The sequence below is a fragment of the Protopterus annectens genome, chromosome 7.part0 (assembly GCF_019279795.1).
Source record: "Protopterus annectens isolate FY-2018-M chromosome 7.part0, PAN1.0, whole genome shotgun sequence".
Lineage (NCBI taxonomy): Eukaryota > Metazoa > Chordata > Ceratodontiformes > Protopteridae > Protopterus > Protopterus annectens.
In genome coordinates, this window is record NC_056739.1 from 18084727 (window position 1) to 18100779 (window position 16053).

Sequence of the window (16053 nt, forward strand, 5' to 3'; positions counted from 1 at the left end):
GCTTTTGCTTTCTGATTAAAGGCTAAAATCAACAGTTTCCGTCTCTGGAAATGGATTTTCACTTTACTTAATATTTCTCAGTAAATGATGGCTACAGTTTGCTGCCAGGATTCTGTTATCCAGAAGCCTAGGTATTTTAGTTTATTTTGCCTGCCCAAATAAAAGATACTCTTATAAGGTTCCCCTGCTGTAGCTTCATGTTGATAACAGCAGCTACAGTTTTTGAGACATTAATTGAGTAGCCTGACAGTTTACCAAAATCTTGCAATGCTTGAGAAATAGATGCTAGGTCTATACTGGTGTCAGGCAGGGTTAATAGAACATCAACAGCAAAAAGGGAGATTTTCAAGTCAAGGGCCCCCAGGAGTATCCCTGCACAGGTAGCTCTTGACCAGTCTGAGCAAAATGCTGGATGTATACCAGTATACCACAAAAAGCAGTGAGGACAAGGGGCATCCCTGTCTAATTCCTCTTATGATACAAAAGAGGACTGGTAATCCAAAAGAAATTCTGACTGATGCTGTAGAGCCGTTTTATATATATATATATATATATATATATATATATATATATATATATATATATACAGGTAATAAAGTTATGAATGAGTTTGGGAAAGCCATTTTGGTTAGAATTTAAAAAGAGATTGCTCCATTCCACTTTGCTGAAGGCTTTCTCAGCATCTAAACTTAGAAGTACAAGAGGTTTTTCTTGGGAGTCTCCTAATATTAGTACAGTATGGAGGATATTGTCCTACGTTTGTCACCCTCTTTAAAACCACACTAGTCTGCACTGATTAATGATAGTAGAAAAGTAGCTACCCTTTTCACTAATATGGCCGTATCTATCTTGTAGTCATAATTCAATACATATATGGGGTGATAAGATTCAGGAAATGCTGGGCTGTTTCCCCTCTTCTAGTATGGCACAACAGGCATTTGTTTCCAAGATACAGGAGGCGCTTCATCAAAGACTTCCATGTTTTCAGTAAATCAACTTTCATTAGTCTCCACAGGCCCCATGGTATGCTATTACAACCTGGGGATTTTCATGAAGATTTGAATTTTGGTTTCTGATTCTTGTTTTGAGACAGCAGCCATAAGCATATTCCTCTGGTTCAGTCAGGGTCAGAAGAGTAGTCCTATATAGATAATTTGTGATATCCTCCTCTTGAGAATGACCACTATCTGTTCTTTAGAGCTGGGAGTAATAGGCCTTGAGAGTTTCCAAAATTGCAACTGTGGCAGTAATAGGCTGTGAGAGTTTTCAAAATTGCACTTAGGGAAACTTGCCATTATTTATCATTTGAATCCCACAACTTTCTAATCACCCTTGCAAAAAAAGCCAGTATTCTTAAAGTGACATACTGCAATTTTGACATAAAAGAGGTAAATATATTTAAAAAAAAACATAAATCATAAAAATAATTGCAGAAGGGTTCCCCAAAGGGGTCCTTATCTGTCTAACAGGAAGCATTGTCTGACTGTTGTTCCTGAGAAGCCTCAGAGCTGTACCTGTATGAGGAAGCAAGAAAGCACAGAAGATTGTTAGTCACTCTGACTCCATAATTCTCTCCAAAGTGGGATTAGCCTATTAGCAGCCAGAGTGACAGTGTGAAAAGGGATGAAAAATTTGGAAGCTGGCCAGTTGTGTATACTTGGAATACTTAACCTCTTAGTACAAGAAATGTGGGCAAAGCCTCATAAAATGGGGGACAAAGGCCCAAAAATAGGGACAGATTTTAAATATTGCTTATATAAACTTATAAAGTTGTTACAATAACTGGATTTGTGTTAACAAGCATTTCTGAAGATTTCTGAAGGATATGAAGTCTAAAACTCAAATGTATGGCATTATTTAATGACTTCAGTCCTCAAATCATTGCAGTGATTTGCCAGGAAAAAACACAAATTTTATTTTATTTATTTATTTATTTTTAAAATATTAATTTTTATTGCATTTCTCCTCTATTTAAATACAAGAAAAGAATGACACCGAAAATATACATACAAGCTACTTGAAAAATCGAGTTTCAGTCGTCCAAATACGATATACATAACATAAATCATCAATGTTAGGGTAACAATTATACAGAATTGTTTAATAATCAAGTTACTCTTAATGAGCTGTAAAACAGACATTTACATACAGATTGTGTACAACATATGGAAATGTGACATTAAAACATTGCAACCTGATATTCTAGTCTACCTAAATAAACATTCTGTCTTGCACTAACTATGTACAATATATACATTGATATCACCTTAATGTTCATCTTATATGTGTCTGCCATGACCTGTGCACTGTTATTGTTGGTATTTCTATAATAACTGTCTTTAGTTTCCTTTAATTATGTAAAGTAATATTGATGGTGAAGTTCCTTGTTCATAAATCAATTCTGTCCTAGGATTTCTAAAAGCATTTTCCAATGTTTCTGATAGTAAGATAGTTTTTTTTTGGCTTCTTGTAATTAATTTGCTGGCTAATAAGTATTTTATAGCTATTCCTTTAAATTCTTCCCATATGATTTTACTTCTATCCAACCAGTTTTGGGCTACATATGATTTGATCATTGCCCACAATGTGACTATGATGTGTTTATTTTCGTATGAGAAATTATTAGGGAATATATGTAAAATTGCCATTTCCCATGACAGGGTAGATTTGGTGCATCCCTTTTTTTCTAACCTGGTTCTTATAGCGAACACCACAGCTTGTAAACATTTTTACAGCTTCAAAAGAATATGAAGGGTGTCAGCAACACTGTTTTGGCATATAGTACAAAACAGGGAGTGGGAGGAATTAATTTTACTAAGAAAAAAGTGGTGTGTGATACGCATTGTTATTGATCATAATTTGGGTATAAATTAGTTTTTTAAGGGGAGTTAGTTTCAAAGTAAGTTCAATAGCATCAGATTTTTGTTCATCAGTGATCTTATTTTTCTCTTCCCAAAATTTGGAATATAGAATTGCATCTTGATATCTAATTTTTGTTATTAATCTATATGTATTTGATAACAATTTAGATCTCGACAGTAGCAGGTTAATAATTTGTTGATATACCTGCATGTCTTGGTTGTCTGTTTTGACATTCACAGTAATTGTGTTGATCAGTATATTAATTGGTTGATTATGGTATTATAGCTTTTATTTACTTCAAGTTTTTGTCTAATATTGTCAACTGAGAAACTTTTAATCTGGTATAGGTCCCATACAGTGATATTTTATATTTTTGGATACTGATTCAGGTTTAATATAGTATTGTTTAATTTAATATTAGGATTAAGGTGTGCTGACTGTCCCAATACCAAAGTATCTTTAAGATTTAGGGAGGCTACTAGCAAATATTACTGTGTTTCTTATTATTATTATGAGATGAACCTTAAACTGCTTTAAAGTCTTAGAATTTAGAAAGGGTACTGCTCTAGGGTTTAAATTGCATGAGATTAAATGATTGTAATATATTTTAATCCATAGTGGATACCATGCTTTATTGGATGGTTCAACATTTGCTATTTGTATAATTCGACTTTGGAATTCAGGTAGGCCTAGACCCCCTTTTTGTTTAGGTAATGTTAATTTAGTGTATTTTCTTCTTGTACTTTTTGGATGTCAAATAAACTTTCCTAGTAGTGTTTCAAGTTTGGAGGAGAAGTTTTTTGGTATATTTTGGTTAATAGCACTAAAATTAAACAATAATCTTGGAAGAATATTCATTTTAACTATGGCCACCTTAGCTAGTGGAGATAGATTGAGGTTTAACCATCTCTTAGTGTCTTCAGTGATGTGAGACCAGGTTTTAAACAAGTTGTTTTTAGTCATATCAGATTGGGGGTGAGTGAACATAATACCCAGATATTTGAGATTATAATTGACTTTCATTTCAGTTTCAGGGAAATAGAATTCCTTATGTCCTACAGTATTCAGCGGGAATATGATGGATTTATTAGGGTTAAGCGCATAATTAGATATTTTTGAGAATTTTTCAGTGGAGTTTAGTATCTTATTCAAATCAGTATTAGGGAAGTCAAAATAAGAAGTTATGTACCTACCATAACGTTCCATGTTAGTTGTCTTCTCTCGCCTTCTTTCTTGCTTGATGGGTTCGGAGCCGATCCCTCGGCTCCGACTCGGCACTTGCTAAGCTCGAGAGTCACTTTTACCAGCTCGAGGCAGCCCCATATCCCATGATGCAAGGCGGTAAGTACCCAGATCTCGTTTGATGACAAAGGGCAATAGCACCAAGCAAAAAACACTTCCCAAAGGAAGAAGAAAACTTACAGGATGGAAGAAGGACCAGGTCTGAAAAGGTCTTCAGCATAACAATTTCTTATAACAAGGTCTGTCCAGGCCAGGGGGAAGGAGGGAGGGTCGCAAGAAAGAAGCAGAGAAGACAACTAACATGGAACGTTATGGTAGGTACATAACTTCTTAATGTTAAGTTGTCAATCTCGCCTTCATTCTTGCTTGATGGGACCGCGTCCCTAGCACCTCTATCCTGGGTGGCTCAATGGAACAGACTCTTGAGGACTGTAGAGCCAAAGCTGGCTCTGTCCCTGGAGGCCAAGTCCAATTTGTAATGGGAAACAAAAGTGTGAGGAGTGGCCCAAGTGGCCGCAGCACAAATAGTGTCTAAAGGAAGTCTAGCTTGAAAGGCTGTAGAAGTAGCTAAGCTCCTAGTTGAATGTGCTTTAGGTTTTGAGCACAGCTGTTTTCCCCTGAGCAGATAAATTTCAGAGATGACCGAAGAAAGCCATCTGGACAAGGTCACTTTAGAAACAGGAAGGCCTTTTTTATTATCCGCATAGGAAACAAAAAGTTGATCAGATTTTCTAATTTTTTTTGTTCTGTCCAAATAATATCTAAGTTGACGGTGGACATCAAGATAATGTAGCTTTTGTTCAGCTCTGTCTGAATAGTTTGGGAAAAATACAGGAAGATCAATGCATTGATTCAAATTGGTCTTTGAAGCGATCTTAGGCAGAAAGGTTGGATTAGTTCTCAAAGATACTCTGTCTTTGTGAAAAACCAAATAGGGGGGTCGAACCGATAGAGCATGAAGTTCAGACACCCTCCTGGCCGATGTAATAGCCACTAGGAATAAAGTTTTCCAAGAAAGAAATTTCAGGGAACAAGAAACAGCTGGCTCGAAGGGGAAGAATCAAGGATGTCAGCACTAAATTTAGATCCCACTGAGGAGGAGGATTCCTGATTGGAGGCTTTAGTAGGAAAATTCCTTTCAAGAAGGCCCTGCAGAGCCTATGGGACATAATATTATGATCTGCTATCCCGACATGAAAGTTGGAGATAGCAGCCAATTGAACTCTGACTGTGGAAGAAGAGGAGCCTGCATGAAAAATCTCTGCTAAGAAGTCCAGGACTGCCTGAACAGGGGCAGTGAAAGGATCAATATTCTTGGCCTTAGCCCAATAAGAGAAACGTTTCCATTTGCTTGTATAAATCCTCCTAGTAGAGGATTTTAACGAAGTTACTATGATGTCTCTAACTGGGTTAGAGATCAAAGGAAGCCTGGCTAAGGAAGGAAGTGGAGCAACCATGCTGTGAGGTTGAGAGAAGGGATAGACCGGTGCAGCTGACCCGATTGGTGAATCAGAAGATCTGGCACTGGGTCCAGATGCCACGGCTGCACCAAAAGGTGATGATGGAGGAACGGGAACCAAACTTGTCGAGGCCAGTAAGGGGCAATGAGAATCAATTTGGCTCTCAAAACGGTAGCTTTCTGGATAACTTGAGGGATCAGAGGAAATGGAGGGAAGGCATAAAGAAGTCCCTGGGGCCAATCCTGGGTCAGAGCGTCTCTGGGGGGATGGCCTGGTAGAGGGAAGAGACAGAAGAAGTCTGGACATTTGCTGTTTTGGGGAGTAGCAAAAAGATTGCAACATGGACGACCCCATTCCAGAAAAATCTCTTCCGCTATAGATTGCTTGAGAGACCACTCGTGAGGCATGAGAATAGCTCTGCTCAATCTGTCCGCTACAATGTTGGTTTTCCCAGGGATATGCGTTGCTACCAGAAACCGATGAGAGGAGAGGAGATCGCCCATTGCCATAGTCTGAGCGCTTCTCGACACAAGGGGTAGGACTTGGTTCCGCCCTGTTTGTTGATATACCAAACTACAGACATGTTGTCTGTGTGGACTGCAATTGTCCCTACGGGAAGAAATTCGTTGAGGGCTTGCAACGTTAAAAGCACTGCTCTCATCTCCAGGACATTTATGTGCAGATGGTACTCGAACGGCTGCCACGTCCCATGAACCATCCTGCCCTGATAATGACCCCCACCCGATCAGGGAGGCATCCGTGGTGACAGTGGCTATCGGGGATGGGGGTACAAAGTACCTGCCTTGGTGAACCTGAGGAGATGTGATCCAACAAGCAAGATGATCTTTGCAAGTCTGTGTCACCAGAATCTGGTGACGCATAGGAAGTTGTTGGTACGACCACTGTGTGAACAGCATCCACTGAAGAAGGCGCATGTAGAATCGAGCCAGGGAAGAAGAGTAATGGCCGCAGCCATGAGGCCTAATACCTTTAGAACCATTCTGGCCTGTACTTTCTTGTTGGCCAGAATGATCCTGACATGACTCTGAATGTCTGAAACTCTTTGATCTGTAAGGGTAGCTGACATCCGAACAGTGTTTAAGTTTGCGCCTATGAAGGTAATAGACTGGCAGGGCGATAAGGATGACTTTTCAAGTTGATCGAGATGCCCAAATGAGCACAAAGATTTATTGTGTAATCCCTGGCTTGTATAAGCTGATGCCTGGTGGTGGCTGACAGGAGCCAGTCGTCGAGATACGGAAACACCTGGAATCCTTGACGTCTCAGGTGAGCCGTGACCACTGCCATGCATTTGGTGAACACTCTGGGGGCTGTAGTGAGACCAAAGGGCAGGGCTCTGAACTGGAAATGACTGGACGCCAGCCGAAGCGGAGAAATCTCCTGGAGCGTCTGTGAATTTTGATGTGATAGTACGCATCCTGAAGATCTATTGAGCACATCCAGTTGTCCTTCTGTAAGAAGGGCAGAATTGACTGAAGAGTGACCATTCGAATCTTGTCTTCCTCACAGACTTGTTGAGTCTGCTGAGATCCAATATTGGTCTCCAGTCTCCCGTCTTTTGGGGACCAAAAAGAACCTTGAGTAGATTCCGGCTCTGAATGGTCTGTTGTAACTGGCTGAATGGCTCTTTTGCAGCAGTTTTGAGACTTCTAACTCTGCAATTTCCCTTAGACCGGGTGGTACATCTGGAAGGGAATTTGAGGGAAAGGACTTTCCTCGAAAGGAATTATGTAACCCTTGGATATGATCGACTGTACCCATCTGTCTTGAGTGAGGGAATGCCAGGCTTCTGGGTACAGTGATAATCTTCCCCCGACTGCCTCCAAGGAGGGACAGCCGGGCAACATCTCAGGGATGCTGAAAGGGCTTGTCAGAGAGAGGCTCTCTGTTTCCCTGGTTTTGGACCCCTCTGCCTCTAGAGCGGCGTCTGTTGTTGTTACCCCTCTGCCTCTAGGGGTAAACTGACCACGTGAATCGGGCGTGACTCCTTGGGATTTGCGGAACCGCATTTTTCCACCTTTCTGTCCTTTGGGGTAAGGTCTAGAAGGGGTGGAAAAACGGACTCCTACAGCAGAAAGAGTCTTGCCGTCCTGCTCGCACCTGGTCAAAGTTTCCTTCACCTGAGGGCCAAACAAAGCTGACCCATCAAAGGGAGAATTCGTGAAGGATGCCTTGAAGGGATCTGCAAAGTCACATAGCCGCATCCAGGCTTGGCGTCTAAGAGCCACACCTGTACCTGCGGCTCTACTCGCTCCATCAGCAGCATATGATATTAGCCGCATGGAGGAGTTTGCAATGGAATTAAGGGTTCCTAGCTGCGAAGCAATTTTTTCTTGAGCTCCTGCAGCTGTAGGATCCTGTACTACTTCACCCAGCTCCTTAAGGATATCCCTCTGGAGTCTGGTGAAGTGACATAGGTAATTCAGTGACGCATAGCAAAGGTCGCTGAGGAAAACATCCGCTTACTACCTATCCATGGTCCTAGAGTCCTTATTAGGAGGATGGACGGCACGGAAGGATCTGCAAGTTCCTTCTTGGTGGCAGCAGCCACCACCATGGCATCAGCGGGGACACCCTTAGTGAGGAATTGCTTGTCACACGGGGCAGTGATAAATTCTGAAGGCCTCCTAGGGACTGGCTCTACAGAGTCAGGAGCTGCCCACGCCTTTCGGGCAATAACCTGCATAAGGGGGTCGAAGGCGGAGACACCCAGGAGGTGGAGGGCCGAGATCCAAACGCCTCTAGGTATACTGACTCATCCTCAGAGGGATTGTTGGTGGGCCAGTTTCCCCTCTGTTTAAGGAGTTCTAGGATGTCTGAGAAGGAGACATCCTCAGAGGGGGATCTAGGGGATCCCTCTGACTCATCAAAGTCAGTATCTGAAGTGACAGACTCGGGGGAGTCTACATGTTTCCTCTTACAAGTCCTCTTCCTAGGAGGATCTCCCGAAACATCAGGAGAATCCTTGGAAGAGGGGGAAATTCCCAATGGGGAAACCTGAGGCGGAGGATCTCCTGGTCCTGTAGCAAGAGAAGTGGCAGAGATGTCAACAGGCACTATAGAGGGAGGAGCTAAGGGAACAGACTGCTGACTGATACCAGTGGCCAGCACACTCTTCATCACCTCGAATGCTCCCCTCCCAGGCAGGTCCGAGAGAACCCGTTCCGAAGAACTAGGAACTCCAGGGACCACCGAAAGGGAAGTCTCCGAGGCAGATGTCGGAGCCGAGCTCACCAAGGCCGAGGCTCCAAGGGGAAGAGCGGGTTCGGACAAGGGTCCGATGCCACTCACCCCCTCGGAGGAGACCATGGAAGCCCGACCACCGAATCCCTCTAAGGAAGGTCTCGAAGAGGAGATAAGAGTAGAGGCTGAAGGAACAGAAGGGGTATCTGTCCTCCAGCCGTAGCAGTAACCATTCCCGAAGACTCCAACTCCAAGCTCTGGGGTAGAGTTGAAGGAGGAACTGTAACGGGGTGTGGACCAACAGTCGTCTGTTGAGACGGACTATGTAACATTTGGGCCAGTGCCTGTGACTTAAGTAATCTGCTGACCACTCTCTCTAAGTCATGGTCTGAAAGTCTGGATGACCTTGAAGATCGGCTCCGATGGCTCCGTCCCGAAAGGAGAGGTGAAGCCGGAGCCGAAAGTATCGGCACCAAGGAAGGAGACCTCGACCTCTTCCTGGAAGGAGCCATCGGAACCGATGAAACTATAGACCCTGTCGGAGCCGACAACTTATCGGAGCCGACAGGAAGCCTCGATGCATCGGCTCCAGCCGGAGCCGATACAGCCACAAAAGTAACGGTGTCGGAGCCGATCGGAGCCGACACCGATGCCTGTGCCACATGGTGGTCGGAACCGATCGGAGCCGACACCGAAGTGGCCGATGCAGAATCGGCACCGATAGCCATCGGTGCCGAAGGCTTAGTTAAGCCAGAATCGGCTCCAGCCGGAGCCGATCTCGACTCAGAATGAGTCGGAGCCGAGGCCGCAGGCTTTGACACAGAAGCCTGGGCCTTGGAAGATTTGGCAGATTTGGATGGAGCCGACTTAGCCGGAGAGCCCTCCGGCTTAAGAAGGCCCCTAAGAATAAGTTTGTTTCTTCTTTCCTGCAGGACTCTCTGGCTGAAGGAATGACATATAGCACAGGAGTCCTGCAGGTGAAGAGGCCCCAGGCAATACAGGCAAGAAGTGTGACCGTCTGTCAGAGACATCTTCTGACAGCACGAGTCACACTTCTTAAAGCCTGAGACCCTCTCTTTGACATGGTGAAGACAACACACACACACACACCAGTCAAAGAGTTAAATTAAATTAAATATACCAAAAAGGTATAAGTAGACAAACACACACACACCCTAACAGGGGGGGGAAGGGATGGGTAAAGTTTGACTAAAAAAATAAAAAGAGACAGGTAAATTTCTGTCAGAAAATCTTTAAAATTAACTTAAAACTAAAATTTTAAGGGTTTTTAGTGAAAAGGGGCTAAAATATCAAGTATTTTAATCACTTACCAGGAGCTGGTAAAAGGAGGACCTCCTAAGCGAAGCGGCAAACGAGATCTGGGTACTTACCGCCTTGCATCATGGGATATGGGGCTGCCTCGAGCTGGTAAAAGTGACTCTCGAGCTTAGCAAGTGCCGAGTCGGAGCCGAGGGATCGGCTCCGAACCCATCAAGCAAGAATGAAGGCGAGATTGACAACTTAACATTAAATGTTAAGATAGTCAGAAAAAGCTGTATACTTTATTGGGACTTTGGAAATATTCATAATATGCTGGTAAGATCTTTGTGGTATTTTAAGCAGCAGAGGTTCTATGTATATATTGAACAGGTAAGGTGATAGTGGGCATCTTGCCTTGTACCGTTCACTATTTGAATAGGCTTTGATTGCTTTTTATGTATAGATAGTGTTGTTGTGGCATTTTTATATAAAGCCCTAACCATGTTTATATAGCCCTCAGGAATACTACATTTCTTGAGTATATTTAATAAAAAATCAAAATTTACTCTATCAAAAGCTTTGGTTGCATCTACTGACAGTGCATAGCTAGGGCATTTATCATTTGCTTTTAAACTAATGACTGAATCAATAGTAAGTGTGTTGTCATATATTTGTCTGTTGTTCATAAAGCCTAGTTGCTCAGAAGATATAATGTGAGGTAGAATTTGTTTGATTCTGCTAGCTAGTATTGTAGAATGAATTTTAATATCAATATTTATGAGTGCTATCAACCTGTAGTTATTTGGGTTTGATGCATCAGATTTGGGTTTTGGTATAAATATAGTTTTTGAGTTATTGATATACAGGTCTTTGGTACCATACTTTATTATGTATCTGTATACTTTCAGTAGTATAGGAGCTAACTGTTTCTTGAAAGTCTTGTAAAATTTCACCACTTAACCATCAGACCCTGGTGATTTACCTGGTTTCAACTTATTTACAGCAGCAATGATTTCTTCTACACTTAAGGGAGCTTTAAAATTATTTGTGTCTCATTCAGTACTGGAAATTGTAACTCTTGGGTAAATTGATGAAATAATGACTCATTAAACTGGTCTTGGGGGCCATATAGTTTTTGGTATATCTCTTCAAAAGCTGTGATGATCTCTTTATCTGTCTCTAAAGGTTTGTTATTATAATTTAGTTGCTTTATTTTGGTAGGTGGATTCTTAATGTTTATGATTCTTGCCAGTGCTTTTGAGGGTGACTGAGCCCATTCGGCATATTTGTGGAGGAGTTTAATTTTATTGATTGAGTACTGCTGTGTTTGAATTTCACGTAGTTGTCCTTGTAGTGTAACCATTTGACTTTCAAGTACTGGTAAATAATTTATTTGCAGTTCTGACTCTATATTTTTTAATTTTGATTCTATTAATATAGCTTTTTCTCTGTTTATTTTTTTTTATAGAAAGCAGCTTTTTGAATTAATATACCCCTAATAGTGGCTTTTGTAGTTGGCCATTGAATGTCGTATGGTATACCTACTACTTCTAGGTTGTTATAAGTTTGGGTAAGAATGTCTATGATATTTTGTGAAACATCTTTAAGCTTTAGTAAGTTAGTATTTAACGTCCAGTTCATAACTGTCTGGGGTCCTTGCACTGAGCTCCCCAACTTTAGTGTAATATTTATCTTTGCATGATCTGATATTGTCCTAGGTTCACTATTGTATGTGACTGTATTACTTAATAAGATTTCAGATATTAAAAATACATCTATTCTAGACCAAGACTTGTGATATGGTGAATAATAAGTGAATTTACTAGTAGTTATACTATTTCTATAGTTTTCAAATGGGTCAGCTAACTTAAAATCTTCCATTATTTCAGCTATTAGTGTAGTAAGCTGAACCAATTGCTTGTTATTCTTATTTGTCCTATCAAGTTCTGGATTAATTAACATATTCCAGTCACCTCCTATGATATAGAAGTAATTAAGATAGTTCTCTAAGATTCTGTAGATCTCGTATAGATAAGTTATTTGATGCAAACACGGGGCATAAACATTCAGGACTAAAAGTTTTTTTAAACGGTGGCAGTTCGCAAGTAAAATAACATCATCTACCATTTGGGTCACAGCTACCTTTTCCATATAGTACCATCAAAAGATTTTTTAACTACTATGGCAACTCCCATAGAAGCCGTACTGTCACCAGCAGCAACAATATATTTCACCCATTTTTTTTGTATCTTTCTCCCATTGCTCTTTCAACATATGCGTTTCTTGTATGAAAGTTATCTCTGCTTTAGATTTAAAAATTAAGTGCATTAATAGATTCTTTTTTTTTCTTATCTTGTAAGCCCTTTACATTCCATGAATCCACAGAGATCATCTAAAGGATATAATACACAGATTGCTGGCTTTCGGAATAAGTGTATATATATATATATATATATATATATATATATATATATATATATATATATATATATATATAATACAGGGACAAAATAACATTTCAAAATTATTAGAATTTTTTGTACATATCAATGGTTTGGATATGTGTGACATCACTCCCTTTCAGACAGAACCCCCCCCCCCCCCCGTGCATACCCATGTTAGACTACTACCTGAAAGAGAGGTAAAAGGAATATTAACAACTATAATACAAAAGGTTTCTGTCATTCTAAGTCCCAGCAATAAAACTTCACACATAACAGCATGCCCAAACAAATCATATATAAAAGTTATGCATTCTAACCCTTTGTTCATTTGAAAATAATTGAGCTGAGCATATTTTAACTGAAATTTATATATCTAGCTTAATAGGCAAATAGCAATCTAATCAAAATATAGTTCAAAGCAAACTATCTCGTTTTAATTGTGTTGAGTAACAACATACACAACTGATTTTACCTTAATATAGTTTTGTCAAACAGTGCTTGCATGTTCCTTGTTATGCTGGTTAGAAAAAAAAAATTTATGAGGAATAGACCAAAAATATGAGGAAAAATCTGAAAATTCTGAGAAAATCTGGACAGTATGATACCTGGCAAGATACAGCATATAGGTTACCGCAGCAGGGCGAATAATGAACATCTCAAAAAAAAAAGGACATCACTTTGGCTGGACACAGAGACACCACACCAGTGCTGATTTTCTACAGAAGACTGTGTCCAGGGAATTGTACTCTGTCAGATATAACTGGCTTTACATTCATTCAGGTGTAGGGAAGGCAAAGCAAACACTATTCTGGCATGTACTACCTGCTGGGATAGCAACTTGAAGTTATTTTTGCTTCTTTTAAGAAATAACCTGAACCACAGAAGTGTGTGCTTATAGACAAAGACAGCAACACCAAAGAGATCTTATATGTTTGTATGCAAATAAAAATGTATACAAAGCATTAAAGCAGAAAGCATTTGAGTAATCTCACAGTTTGAAGTACACTTACCTCAATATTGTCATTATTCTGAGCACAGAATTGTCGTGTTTCTTCTCTTTCCAGTTCAACTAAATTTAAAATAACAAAAGTTATACTTCACTCTCCCTGCAATATCTGTATGATTTATTCAAGCATCACATTATTGCCCTTACACCTTGAATATGCTTTATATAAAATACAGTAACAAGAATGCCACTTCAAATACTGTGAGGTGGTCATATTCACCTTACAAATGTCAAATATGTTTTTAACGTGGAGTAATGACGTGTCTTGCTTAGTGATAAACAACTCAATGCATGATGTTAAACTTATTTCTGGAAAAAAATACAGAATATCTGAAGTGAACATATTTCAAAAATATTTTGCAGTGCACTATTCATTTTCTAAGAAACTGTAGCAGTAATGCTCACGCAAACTTGACAAAAGAATTAATGCTCATGACAGATTGTCCTTAATAACATCTGGATAGAAAGTATCCAGAACACACCTATAAACAAATGTCTTGCAATCATTAGCTTCAACCATTGTGCAGCCTTTAATGTAGTAACATAGTGAGAAATAAGAACTTTAGCCACAGGTAATTTTGCAGAATTTTCATAAGAAAAAGTACAATTGCTTAAGATACAGTTACCCATGAAAAGAAGTTATGTACTCACCATAACGTTCCATCTGTGTTGTCCATTTTCATTCTTCCTCAACTAATGGGTTTGGATTTGATCTTTGGATCCAACTCGGCCATTACACTAGCTCGTGGCCTCCCAAAAAAAAACTCTTGAGCTCCTTCCCTACCCATAATGCACCAATCCCTAACATCTCTCAGATCTTGTTTACTGCTTGGCAGGAAGACTATAACTGGTATGCCATAACTGGTGTTCATTACAAAGGACAAAGATTTCCTTGATGCTTCTCATTCTTTCATAAATCATCCATTAAAAATGGTGGGAAAGGAGTTGAAGAATGAAAATGGACAATACAGATGGAACGTTATGATGAGTACATAACTTGTTTATCTGATGTCAATTTTCATTCAATTCTCACTTAACGGGACAGAGTTCCTAGCTACCTAAAATCCTGGATGGACTCTAAGGAAGGATATTCATGAGTATGGTTGAGCCCAAGGCTGCTCTTTCCCTGCAGACTATATCTACTTTGAAATGACTGATAAAAGTATGAGGATTTGATCAGGTTGCGGCTGCACACATATCGTCCATAAAGGCTTTAGACTGGAAGACAGATGAAGGTGCCATAGATCTGGTTGAGCAAGCCTTTAGTGGCTTTAGTACGTGGAGATTCAATTTGTTATAGATAAATGAAATGCAACCTGTCAACCATCTAGCTAGAGTTACCTTTGTAATTGATTCACGCAATTTGGCATGTGCAAAGGAAACAAAAAGTTGATCTGTCTTTCTAATCACTTTTGATCTGTGTAGGTAGAAGCGTAATTATCTAAGAACATCCAATAAGTGCAAGATATATTCCCCTTTATTTGTAAATTTGGAAAGAATACTGGCAAATTAATGGATTAGTTCATGTTGGATTCTGACACCACCTTAGAAAGAAAGGAAGCAATGCTATGCAATGTGACCCTATCCTTCTGAAAAAACAAATATGGAGGCTTAAAAGAATACTTGAAGTTCTGAAATTCTTCTTGGAGATGTAATAGCAACTAAAAAAAAGTTATGCACTCACCATAATGTTCCATATGTATTGTCGATTTTTCATCTCTCCTCATATGTGGGTTTGGATTCGAGCCCTTGGATCCAACTCAGCCATTAGCAAGCTCGGGGCAATGCAAAAGCTCTTGGGTACCACCCACTTACCCACAATTCATCTGTCCCCATTACATCAGATGTTATTTGTTATAATTATATTAGCAGGAAGAGAAGGTTTAGAATTGAACACACAAAGAGCCTTAAGTGAAGCAATTTCTGGAGTATAATGAAATTTAATCTAACCCTAGAAATCATCCCCCCATTTAACCAGGCATCTAAGAATGGGGGTTGGCGGATAGGACTGTGAGGTGAGATGAAAAATTGACAATACAGATGGAACATTATGGTGAGTATATAACTTCATCTGATATTGTCAATTTTTCATCTTCTCCTCACATGTGGGACAGAGTCCCCAGCTACTTTTATCCAGGGTGAACTCATGGAAGAATATTCCTCAGAACCATCGTGCCAAAAGAAGTCCTTCCCCTGGAAACCAAATCCAATTTGTAATGAGTAATAAAGGTATGATGGTTTGCCCTAGTGGCTGCTGCCCAAATATTATCCAAGGAAGCATTTGGACTGGAAGACCACAGATGTGACCATTATTCTAGTACAGGAGTTCCCAAAGTGTGTGCCTCGGTCCCCTGGGGAGCCGCAGCATCCTTGTGGGGGCCCCATAAACTAGTCAGCTTAGCCACAGGGTACATCATGAACTAATAAGCTTAGTCACTAAGCTTATTGGTTCAAGGTTTGTTTTGCGGCCACGCTAGGGGTTGTGGGCTACACAGGAGGAGAGTGGATGGCCCTGGGTGGGGTGCGGCTGGTGTTGAATTTGGAGGGGGGTAAACTTCTGGGCTCTGTGGAGGAG

General features: G+C 40.4%; 1 protein-coding gene across 1 annotated transcript in view; it reads right to left on the reverse strand.

Annotated features, from left to right (window-relative positions):
* Nucleotides 1–16053, reverse strand: part of LOC122805772 (synaptonemal complex protein 1-like) — a 2217039-nt gene that overhangs the window by 409861 nt on the left and 1791125 nt on the right. The window contains exon 6 of the mRNA XM_044076040.1: nt 13483–13541. Coding sequence (XP_043931975.1) covers nt 13483–13541 — 59 coding nt within the window. The remainder of the gene's footprint in view (nt 1–13482; nt 13542–16053) is intronic.